We start from the raw sequence: 11,991 nt of genomic DNA, 5'->3' as shown, positions 1-11,991 counted from the left end.
ATTATCTACAGAGTAAGGTTAGCTAATGTTTAACAGTTGTCCCCACTAGGGCAATGCACATTTAATTAACTGTTCAATTAAAGATTTAATTGTTTGAAAAGTGAGCAAATAAAATAAATATTTGAACCCCATGTTAAAATATTACGTGTACTGTTCACATTCCACAAATGCTTATTTAGATTCACTGGGATGGAACTGAATCCCATGTACTAAAATAAAAGTGAATCGTTCACATGAATCAGATACTAAATATTTGAGGGTAGAAGAGTGAAATCCGTTTAACAGAAAAAATATATTCTAATGCCTAAGTATGCCTATACCTTTTATATTAAATTGATGGCTATGACCATCTTTGATGCACTATTGGCAGTAGGTACAAAGAAGAGTAACAGTTATCTTCATGTTCTTAAAGAGAGCTGAAAGAAAAATAAAATTGAATCCCATTTGTTATTTACTACACATTTAATGTACACATGTTCAAAAGGCAATACAAAAATAAAACAAATACATGAAAGAGATTTAATAAATACAAAGAAAACTCTCCATCCATGCTTATTCATCCTCCAAATCAAAGCTCAAGGCTAGGTTCAAAGTTGATACACTGGACCCTCACTCATACAAGGAATACTGTCAATAACAGTTAAGAAATTAAAACAAATATCATTCAATAATTGGTTGGTTGTACATAGATATATCATGTCAACTGAATTCAATCTTAGGCCATAACTTTGACTAATTTGGCCTAATTCCCAACTGACTTTCACCACAGCACGTGACTGGAGGGTTTCAGCATCTGTCCAATAAGAAACCCGAAGGTATTAGAAGTCAAAAGATATACTCTGGTTGTGCAAGTGCATTCTGATCCATCAGTGGACGGATGATTCAGTTTGAGACGGCCCGTCTTTACTGAACTATCTGGGGCATCTCGCTCCAGGCTTTGGCCTTCTTTTTGGCCAGGGCCATCCATGGCGGCTCATCCTGGGCTAGAGCTGTAGGTGCGGGGTGAGCCGGGGCTCTCTTCCCCTCCTTCTCAACCACGGCAGGCTTAGAAATCTCAAGAGAACACAACACTATGGACAACGAGCAGAGAACAACATCTTTAGTGACACAATCACTCTGCATTGTCCTAAAGACACTGCAGGTGTAATAAAAGTCCTACAACCAACAAAATGTTATCAAAACGGACTGAAATATGTTTTAAGTCTTACGTCATTGAAGATTAGGCATTCTCAGATACAGAACATTTTCAACAGGAACATTTTATTTGCATTTTTCTTCCACATGGGGGCAGCAGTGTATCAATCACACTCAGTCTTTTGTGAGAACAATGAAAACACTTTATAAGAAAGTGATGTGTGTGTGTGTGTGTGTGTGTGTGTGTGTGTGTGTGGTAGCAGAGTGGGATACTGAGGAGTCAAACCTTTTACAGGAGGTCCCGGAGGCTTGGCTTGGTCTTTGTTGACAGGACTCGTCAATGTAGGAATGGAACCTTTTCTGTTAGTCTCCCCCTGGAAATAGATGGAATTAACTGCTTATTCATTCCAACATGTATAACAAAGTAAATGGCACTTACACAACTTCAGTCTCATATAAACTCTAGATATTGCATCAAAAGGTGGACCCTGTCGTGATAGCAGAATAAAAGCTAACAAGAGCTAAGGACTGGATGGATGGGTTGATTGACAAGTCAACGGGTTCTCTGAAACAGTGGGCTTCTCGTTAACAAAAGAACACAAAACAATATGCACCATCCCTACCTTCTCGGCAGGGACCTTCTCAGTAGTTTCCTCCAATGAGTTCTCTTTGAAGACTCTTTGCTTTTGTCTGGCCACTGAGATCCAGCTTGGTGATTCAGATCCCCCGCTAGATCCAACACTAGGCACTCGACCCACAGACAGATCTGAAACAGAAGAACACAGGAGAATGTCTTCAAATGGTGCGAAATATGGTAGGAGTGGCCTGGTAATTTCATTTGGCCTAATCTTTTTGTTTAGAGTGGAAATGTAAGAGAGGTACGAACCAATGAAAGACAAATGCCGAAAACCAATAGCATTCAAATACAGCCAATCCCTAAAACATACATAGACTAAATGTTTTGTCATTTGAAGACTATTGAGCTCAACATTGTGAAATATATATATATATATATAAACAAGAGGTGGCGTTGTGAGTGAAGGATAGGCCATATATATCACACGTCTGTAAACACTGACTGGTGTGATGGTGACTAAGACGGTTTTAGTACCTGGTGTTCTCTTGGGCTTGACGATACCGTCCAGCTCGGAGGGCTTTCTGAGCAGGGCAGATTTGCTTTGTGGCTGTGGTTCAGTGAGCGAGGACTTCTGTGGTTCTATGGGAAGTGAGTGTGCTGGGGATGAGGGGGGAGTTTCACTCTCTGATCCTAAGCGCAACATACCCACAGAGGTCTTCCTCAGCCTAACACCAAACGGATTCTCAGGGGTCCCTTCCTCCTCCTGGGCTGCAGGAACGGCAGGTGGAGTGTCTTTTGAAGAATGTGTGGGTGCTGTGGTGCTCTGTGTTCTGCTGGGACAAGCAGGGACTTCGGCCACCACAGGGCTAAGTGGCTCCACTCTACTTGGGGGATCTGTTTTTGCTGTAACCCCCGCTTCCACAGCCCCAGGCACAGTGACAGAGGGGGAGGTAGCAGGGGAGGGAGATGTAGAAGGGGAGGTTGGCTCGTTGGTGTCCAACCTTTGCCAGGTGGGGGAAATTGTGAACCTTGGTCTACTCTGTTCAGAGCCACAAGATGGCTTCCCATGATCCTCTGTGGCAGTTGGTCCACTACAGGGCTCCTGGGGGCTCTGCTCTGGGCCAGAAGCTGCACTTGGACTGGTTATACTGTACTGGTCAGTCGTTACTCTGGGCTCTTCCTGGTCCTGTGTGGCATGTGTAGGGGACTCAGGCTGGTCTGGGGAATCTGGAGGAGGTGTACTGCTATTTGGCAGCTGGGAGACACAGACTGGTTCCCTAACTGTTTGGTCAGGCAGCTCAGTGGGGCACTCAGGGCTCTCACAAGCTCTCTCAGTGTCTGTGTCATTGTCTGGAACCTGCTGTGCATCATCCTCCACAGAGGTTGGCGTTACATCCTCTGGCTCCAATGAGGCTGTTTGCACTGGCACCTCTGAGATTGGCTCAGTTTCTTCCACCTCCCTCCACACATCTTTCTTTTTTTCCTCTGCCTCGTCTTGGACAACCCCCTCTGCTTCCTCTATTACCGCTTTTCCCTCTAACCCTGCTGCCTCCTCCCAATCTTCTTTTTCCATATAAACTGAAGGAATGTCCTGATCTTTTGTTAAGTATTCAGGGTTGATTTCATCTTGATCCTCCTCTTCCTCCTTTGGTTTGAAATGTTCTACCACATACTCCTCCTCAGACACATAAGGCTCACCCTCCTCCTCTTGGGACACTGCTGGGCAGTCAGGTCCATCACTGGGGAGACAGGCTCCTTCCTGTTGGGTTGGATCTGAAGGAAGGGACAGAGGCTCAGGTTCATCAGCCAGCTCATCCATCCAGCTCTCAGGGTCTAAACCCTTCACATTCACCTCTTCGAGGGGCTCAGCCTCCAGCCCCAGGACAGACGCCAGGGGACACTTGAGGGAGCGCAGCACCTCCTGGAGTAGAGAGCCACCCTCCTCAGCCACCGCACACCCATTATGGGCCAGGAGGAAGTCATCGTAGTCTCTAGTAGGGGGCTCCAGAGAGTCCAGGGAGCCAGGCAGGGGTGCAGTCTGGGTCAGAGCCTTAGCCTGGCCTGAGAGACATTCCTCAGAATCAGACTCATTCTGTATGGAAGGGGATGAGGAAGAGACATCCAGAGACACTTCTGGTTGGTCCCCCTGCTCATCCTCCTCCTTATCTGGGGCTGATCGCTCGGCCTGATGGGATACCACGGCCCCATCGGTCTGCTCCTTCTCGGCAGCAACAGCCTGCTCACATTTCACATCTAGAACACACAACTACATCTGAGCAGAGCCACTATAGCATTATTATGACAACCATGCTTACTCAATACCATGAAACATAATCTTTCCGATATTGCATCAATATTTTGTGCAATGCTACTGTAATAAGTATAATTTATATTACCTTCCTCCTGGTCCTCCTCCACAGATTCTGGAATGACAACACTCAGTCTTTCCTCTTGGTATGACTCTCCCTCAGCCCTGCCATCAACCCTCTGAGCAACAGAAATATGGCAGAGATGAGTCATAATGTAATCTTAATGATACAGTTCATTTAAAGACAAATGATCTGTCAAGCTTCAGTCATATCGGACACATGTTTTACAAAGATCTGGTAGACTCATGAGCCATGCAAGTTGACGGCAGGCTAGCGCTTTGTGGTTGGGCTAGATGGGCTGGACACTTTGCTCATGGGATGGATTTTGATGGGGTTCTGCTCTGGTGATCAAAGGGGACTTGGGCTGGGTATGGAATAGAAGGGGGTGGGTTTGGTGTGTGTTGGCCAGGGGAGTCAGGGAGAGGGGTTGGTTGTGCTAGAAGGGGATGGGTATGTACGGTTGATGTCTGAAGTTTACATACACTTAGGTTGGAGTCATTAAAACTCATTTTTCAACCACTCCACAAAACTTGTTAACAAACTATAGTTTTGGCAAGTAGGTTAGGGAATCTACTTTGTGCATGCCAAGGCCGCAGGAAAAAAAAAAGTAGACCTCCACAAGTCTGGTTCATCCTTGGGAGCAATTTCCAAAACGCCTGAAGGTACCACGTTCATCTGTACAAACAATAGTACGCAAGTATAAACACCATGGGACCATGCAGCAGTCTTACCGCTCAGGAAGGAGACACATTGTGTAAAAGTATCTATGTCCACAGTAAAACAAGTCCTATATCGACATAACCTGAATGGCCACTCAGCATGGAAGAAGCCACGGCTTCAAATCCGCCATAATAAAAAGCCACGGTTTGCAAATGCACATGGGGACAAAGATCGTAGTTTTTGGAGAAATGTCTTCTGGTCTGATGAAACAAAAATAGAACCATTTGGCCATAATGACCATCGTTATGTTCGGAGGAAAAATGGGGAAGGTTGCAAGCCGAAGAACACCATCCCAACCATGAAACACGGGGGTGGCAGCATCATGTTGTTGGGGTGCTTTGCTGCAGGAGGGCCTTGTGCACTTCACAAAAATAGATGGCATCATGAGGTGCAACATCTTAAGACAGTCAGGAAGTTAAAGCTTAGTCGCAAATGGGTCTTCCAAATGGACAATGACCACAAGCATACTTCATAAGTTGTGGCAAAATGGCTTAAGGACAAAATCAAGGTATTGGAGTGGCCATCACAAAGCCCTGACCTCAATCTTACAGAAAATTTGTGTGCAGAACTGAAAAAAATGTGTGAGCAAGGAGTACTACAAATCTGACTCCATTACACCAGCTCTGCCAGGAGGAAAGGGACAAAATTCACCCAACTTATTGTGGGAAGCTTGTGGAAGGCTACCTGAAACATTTGACCCAAGTTTAAATTGTTTAAAGGCAATGTCACCAAATACTAATTGAATGCATGTAAACTTCTGAACCACTGGGAATGTGAAGAAATAAAAAGCTAAAATAAATAATTCTAGTATAATTCTGACGTTTCACATTCTTTAAATAGTGGTAATCCTAACTGACCTAAAACAGAGAACTTTTACTAGGATTAAATGTCAGGAATTGTGAAAAACTGAGTTTAAATGTATTTGGCTAAGGTGCATGTAAACTTCTGCCTTCAACTGTACATCTTACAGTGGTGGGTTTCCTCATCTTGGAGCAGGCCTTGTGTCGGACGGCCAGGCGGTGGCGAGCGGCGGTGTTGTCCAGGCAGCCCATGGGACTAGCAGGCTGGCTGAAGTCTACAGGCAGGGGGATCAGGGGACTGACTGATCTTGAGCCTGCCTCACAGGACATCTACACATGAGGGGGGAGAGAGAGGCCATTTTAACACAGTAAATAATATAATGATTACAATCTCAATGGTCTTCAGACATCTGTCCACATGTCACATTACTCTCTGCTGATGCCAGGTACCAGCTAAACAGATTCAAGAATGCTGAATTATGGATCAATATAGTTTCTCTCCTGACACAGATTCACCCCCATATCTTAGGATATGGTTAGTTTCCTACTCAAGACAAAAGGAAAAGCTATAAGAAAATGGAGAAGAGAGGACTGACTGTCTGTTCAGCTGGATAAACAATGTCAGGGACGCCATTATAAAGACCTCCTAGCAGCGTTGAGCGTCAGTAAAAATGTCCCAGGCAGACCAATGTCCTGGCATTTTTCTGCCTGGCTCCAACTGACATTAGCTGAACAAATACAGGCCTCCACTCTCAGTGCTCTGGAATGTAGGTGGGTTTCCTCTACCGTTTCTGACAGCAATTCCACCTCAAATGATCCACCTCGGACTTAACAGCTTGCTTTCATACTAGAAATGGATTCTTATGATAAATAGCTATTTGTCATATACAATACATATTTTACACAAACATTTTAGCAAATAGGATTGCTGCTATTATGGGTATCAAAATGTATTTGCCCTGTGTAACCAGAGACAGGTTGTCATAAGTGAAACTACCTCTGTATTGTATCCAGCAGAGTGGATTTGATATATATATACACACAAATTTACTGAATATATACAGTAAATTAATGTATTGCGTTTGTTCTAATGCCAGAGCTAGTCTTGGCAGGGCCTCCTGACTGAGTGGTGTAATATCCCCATTTGCAGAAGACAGCCTGACTGCCAGAGAAAACCAATGGAATGCATTCAGACCACACGGGAGGACCCCCACCCACCTTCCTCTCTGAGTCAAACAATACATCCTGCAGAATGAAATGCAACTTTATTACTGTCAGGTCATCTTCAGCTGAAGATTTGTGGTGGGATTCTCAGTGGTGCTTGCAGCTGGGAGACAAAGCAAGTGTACTGCCACCCCTTCCCATTTCAAAAGAGGTCAAACCAAAAGCACGCTGCCATTTATGGCTCGAAAAACAATCTCTAGCTTGTTACAGCTCCGGGCCCAGCTGAAGGCATGACAAGCGAGGCAAAACACAAGCGCGTGACAACTATTTGGAATTTTGAGAATAAACAAGTGCATCTGTGTGTGTGCCTGCGTTATGTTTGTCATTCAGGACGAACAGTCAGAAACTACTGAAAAATCACACATGGTAAGATGGTACACCAGTTCTTATGGGAACCCCCCCCCCCCCCCCCATATCTTCCTGTCATCCCACGAGGCAGCAGTTGGAATGCTGAGTGGAGTGATTTACTCTCTGCAGGTTTTCCATTTTATTCTGACCCTTTTTTAAACTCCTGGCTAAGTGGAAAAGATAGCTCAAGAGAAAGAAAAAAAACGGTATACTATCATATTTACAAAAACAATAGAAGCTACTATTGAACGTGCTATCAGAGGGCTGTGTAAGCCTTTTTAAGTCAATCAAATGCCAATTGTGGTTTTCCTTTTTTTAGGACATTCCTTTCACAACTTCAGACGATTATTTGGAGTCCCTTGGCAGATTCCTTTCAATCAAATTCAATTGAGAAAAGCTTAAAAGATTCAATCAGCATTCATAGAAACTAGCCAAGTCTCTATTCATTCCACTGGTCCCATTATGTCGAGTGTGAGCGTGCCAGCTGCGATAATAACACCAACATACGTGCCGAGGCAGATACACTTCACACAGCATTATTCCACTGACTGTCTTGTTTACGTCAACGCATGAATAACTTGCAGTAATTACATTTGATCATGAGACTTTTGCCAAATCATTCACAGACAGAGGCAGAAAAGAGAAATATCTAAGTATCCTAAATTCTGATGTGTATAACAAACCACTGCGTACATGTATGGTGTAAATATGGCCAACAACGCATGTAGCTGCTCTGAGCCTCAGTCGCATATGGTATACATTTCATTGACGTATGAAGATCAACAATGCTTCCATCCTGACTCACTCCTATTGCTTAACACTGCATCTGACACAGAAGCTTTCATTTCTTGAAGAGTACAAGCGTCATCGGAAGACACACAGCTTTATACATCCTCAAGGCAGATGTACTCCAAGACGTCAACACGTGTAATACATCTGGGGAACATTTATCCTTAAAATCAAATGACAATATAACCCAGTCATCTTGACCCATTTCTTCCACATCATACAATAGAGCCTCCTCCCCGCCTCTTTGGGCTAATGGTGCATTCGGATTGGTCACGATGGTCAAATGACAAGGAGGATCATTCAATGTGTCCACTGAATAGGAAGCACGTGACTAGATTAACAAAATAGCATGGAAAGCGGGATATTACCTGGTCTTCGTCGCTGTCTGTTCCCTCCAGACTCAGGGAGCTGTTCCTCTGTACCAGTTTGGGAGGAGAGAGACAGGATGAGTGACGGCGCAGTTATAAAAGGGTGATAGACAGCAATAGATCTGTAGACATAAGCACGAGTCATCCTCACGGTAGCTTTCATGAAACATGTGTGGTATGTACAGGTATTGGATGTGACTGCAGTCACATATTATAATGGTGTGGCATGTACTAGGTACTGAAGACCAGAACTAGCTATGTAGCTAATCTGGTCCAATGATTGCAAACATGAAGTTGACCCCATGAACACTATGCCAGTCCTCACTGCATAATGATGCATACCCTGTGGGACACCCCAGCCAGGACAGCGTGCAGGGTGGAGTACTCTGGTGGGCTGCAGGGAAGGCCGTCATCCTCAGACAGAGTCCCTGCGTCATCCCCCTTCACACACAGAGACGGAGGAGAGCCTAGCCGGATGGCCTGTTTCAGCTGGAGCTGCAGGACAACACACTTATCAACCTTGATTTTGCAATGTATTAATGTAAAACTTCTACAAATATGACTTGTGTGCAGCAATCAAGTACTAAAGATTGGTTTTTACCTTTCAGATCACATGTTCTGAGAGCATGCTACCCTACCTAGTGGTTGAGAACTCGTCAAAGTAGAATGATAAGTGAAAGTGAGTTAAGCAACAAATTGGTCCATTCTAGCTGAAAAACAGACTTTGCGTGGTGAAAGAAAGCAGTATCACAGATAGTGTCCATTCAGTGTGTGTATCTGAATGAGCTCAGCTGCTCTCAAGTACAGCCTCAAGTCTGTCTCCTTCCAACAAAAGGTATTAGAAACCCTATCCTTCTCCAAATGGACTTATTATAGACTGAACACCACCAGCCAAACATCTGTTATCTCCTCCATTTTAGCATGTTGTTGTGCCTAGTCAACACTGTTGTGCATCAGACCGCTGTATGTATTAGCCTGCGCGTACACGCCGGCCCGTTGTGGCAGTCTGCCCAGAACACTCCAGGTAGTAAGACCTAAGGATGAGCCGTAGCTAGCTAGCGCCCAGTCTACCCGGCTTATGACCAGACTGGCTAATTTTATAACCAGGTTCTACAGACAGAGTGCCAAAGCTAATACCGATTTAAGAGAGCTGAATATCAGATACTAACACGAGCCACAGAGACAAATTGTTTTCACTTGTTGTGGGTGTATGATATTGGACTATAGGTACAAAATCCAGAATTACAGCCAGTCCAAGTATGGAACACAGGCTTAACTACCCACCTGTAGAGACTTGACTTTTCCATGGATGTTGTCCTGAAAGGCTCCAAGATCCTCGTTTACCTCTGACAGGGGCAAATCGGAGACAAAGACACTGTCATGTGACAGAGCCTTATTTCCCATGTAGATTTTTGACCTTGCAAAAAAAAAAAAAAATATATATATATATATATATATAACAATTGAGTGTGAGATTTCATGTTAAAATGACAAAATCAGATCATTTGGGGCCTCATTCACAAACACTACCACAAAACGTGCAGCACCTGTTCACGCACAAGTTGGCATATATAAAAGAAATGTACTTTATGTGAGAACATGCTTAACTTCCTACACACCTTAGACCATATATGCACACAATTTCTGACGGTTGAAGCACTGCCTTGACAGCAGGCAAGAAGTATTTTGTGCAAATGGGGGAAATTACATGCTTATTCATAAAATCCAAAAGACATGATGCAGTTATTTGCCGTTGGTGAGAAGAGCAAAACAATCTATTTGATCTTTGCAATAATTTTTTTTTTTCCTGATTATCTTTTTCCATGATCAATGCAGAATAAGTTCCTCACATTTCTGACTGAAATGGTTTCATACTCCCGAAGTAGCTAATACAACAAATGAAGATCCAATTTAAAATGAGTTGGGATGAATTGTAACTACTTCACAGTAGTAAATAGATAACCAAAATAGCTTATGTTGGCTACAATAGAACGTAAAATAAAATAAAAATAAAAGTTGCCTACGTTAAGAACAGACAGTTCACCATACAATTTAAAATGCCTCGAGTAGGCCTAGATAATGTTGCAGAATTCGCGGGCAGTGCCGCATAGTTAGGTTGGGGGAAACAGTCAATGCAAAAGATTGTTAAATAAAATATTAAGCAAACAAATTTGCCATTTTTTCCCCCTTCAGAAATAGTCACAGACCTTTGCTGAATACTACAGTGATAGTATTCTGGCAACGCACCTTAAATGCAATGACCTATTTCCAAAAGTTCCAACTCACAAATAAGGCCGTTATTGTCATCATAAAAAAAGATCACATGAGCGTTTTCCAGGTGGCACTATAATGCTTGTTCACAATGCACAATGTTTACGACAGGTCTGATTTATAACAGGAAACACACGGATGTATGGCGTGATCAATATTTTTTGACGGATGCAGTCTTTTCAGAAATGGCACACAGACATTTAGTGTGAAACTTAGAGGTTATAAATGAGGCCCCAGAGCTCTCCCCTAAGTAGCAGTCAGGCAGTGGCTGGGTCATCCATCCAATCATGTAGGAATAAATCTAATAACATTTGTAGAAAAACCTAAAGGAGCAGTAATGACAAGTCACTAGCTCTGGTAATGTCCCAAATGGAACCCTACTACCAATATGGTGCACTACTTTTGAAACGGAACACCATGGATCCTGATAAAAAAAGTAGTGCACTGAATGGGGAGCCATTTAGGACTCGATCCATGTCTCTGGGGAGGTTGTCTGCAGCAGGTAGCCTATGAGGCTGCATGTTTAATGAAGTAAAATTCGCTAAACTCTAAAATTAGCGGACAAGACTTGATTTATTATTCAGGTGACTAAGTGGTAGGCAGAACGTTAATTCCCAGCGGTCCACTCCATTACGACAAATATGTGCCTTTAATGTTGTAAACATACAGAGGAGAAATTCAGTGACACATTTGTTCTTTGTTAAGGATGAAATTGCTTGTATTTTCTCATTTAACTGTAAGATGTAAATATTGTGTTTATTGTTCCTGAAGGCTGTTGCCATAGTGATGACCAAAAGATACCCGTGAGAAAAATATAAATCTTACCCAGAGCCCTCGTCTTTCTCAGACCGGATGAGGAATGCTGGTTCAGGGGCATTGACATTGTCACTGGACTGGCTAGACTTCAACCCATTGTCCCCGGCAGGAGTTGCAGCCTCTTTTCTCTTCTTCTTAGCAAAAAAGTTCTTGAAGGTCTGGAACTTGGACTTCTTCTTGCCTACAATGAAGATAGATATCATGGTTAAACATCTCCAGTTTACAATGGGAGCTATTCCCTAACCATGTCTTTTCACTAGCAAACAAATAAGACTACCTAATGAAAGCTTTTAAACGAACATCTACTCCCTCATGTGAGCTCAAGTAAAGTGAGAGTAAGTTACCATGTGTTGGTCAAAAACCCACATACCTTTGCATTACCAAGTGAGAGGGGTAGTAAAAACACTTCAACAGTTCCATTGAACATTTAGCACCTGTTTAAAATCTCAACACCTCTTTAACTAAAAACTGTCCCTAACCCCAAATCTTGAGAATAATACAAGGCAGAGATCTTAACTGATTGTTGAGGTGCAAAATCATAATACAGCAGACACAATATGACATTACGCCAAAAT

The 11,991-nt window shown here is 43.2% G+C and overlaps 1 protein-coding gene across 4 annotated transcripts in view; it reads right to left on the bottom strand.

Moving 5' to 3' along the window:
* Positions 1-443: 443 nt before the first annotated feature.
* The window catches only part of LOC123993194 (CRACD-like protein), a 34,476-nt gene continuing 22,928 nt past the window's right edge, over positions 444-11,991 (bottom strand). For all 4 annotated transcript variants that reach the window (XM_046295078.1, XM_046295076.1, XM_046295075.1 and 1 more), the window contains 10 exons: positions 11,426-11,597; positions 9,614-9,746; positions 8,672-8,824; positions 8,330-8,377; positions 5,769-5,930; positions 4,108-4,198; positions 2,246-3,964; positions 1,758-1,900; positions 1,421-1,508; positions 444-1,070 (listed from right to left, as the gene is read on the bottom strand). In XM_046295078.1, coding sequence (XP_046151034.1) covers positions 904-1,070; positions 1,421-1,508; positions 1,758-1,900; positions 2,246-3,964; positions 4,108-4,198; positions 5,769-5,930; positions 8,330-8,377; positions 8,672-8,824; positions 9,614-9,746; positions 11,426-11,597 — 2,876 coding nt within the window. In that variant the 3' untranslated portion in view covers positions 444-903. The remainder of the gene's footprint in view (positions 1,071-1,420; positions 1,509-1,757; positions 1,901-2,245; positions 3,965-4,107; positions 4,199-5,768; positions 5,931-8,329; positions 8,378-8,671; positions 8,825-9,613; positions 9,747-11,425; positions 11,598-11,991) is intronic.

This window comes from Oncorhynchus gorbuscha, linkage group LG13 (genome assembly GCF_021184085.1).
Source record: "Oncorhynchus gorbuscha isolate QuinsamMale2020 ecotype Even-year linkage group LG13, OgorEven_v1.0, whole genome shotgun sequence".
NCBI lineage: Eukaryota > Metazoa > Chordata > Actinopteri > Salmoniformes > Salmonidae > Oncorhynchus > Oncorhynchus gorbuscha.
The sequence above is the reverse complement of the archived record's forward strand: the minus strand, read 5'-3'. Positions and strand labels throughout refer to the sequence as shown.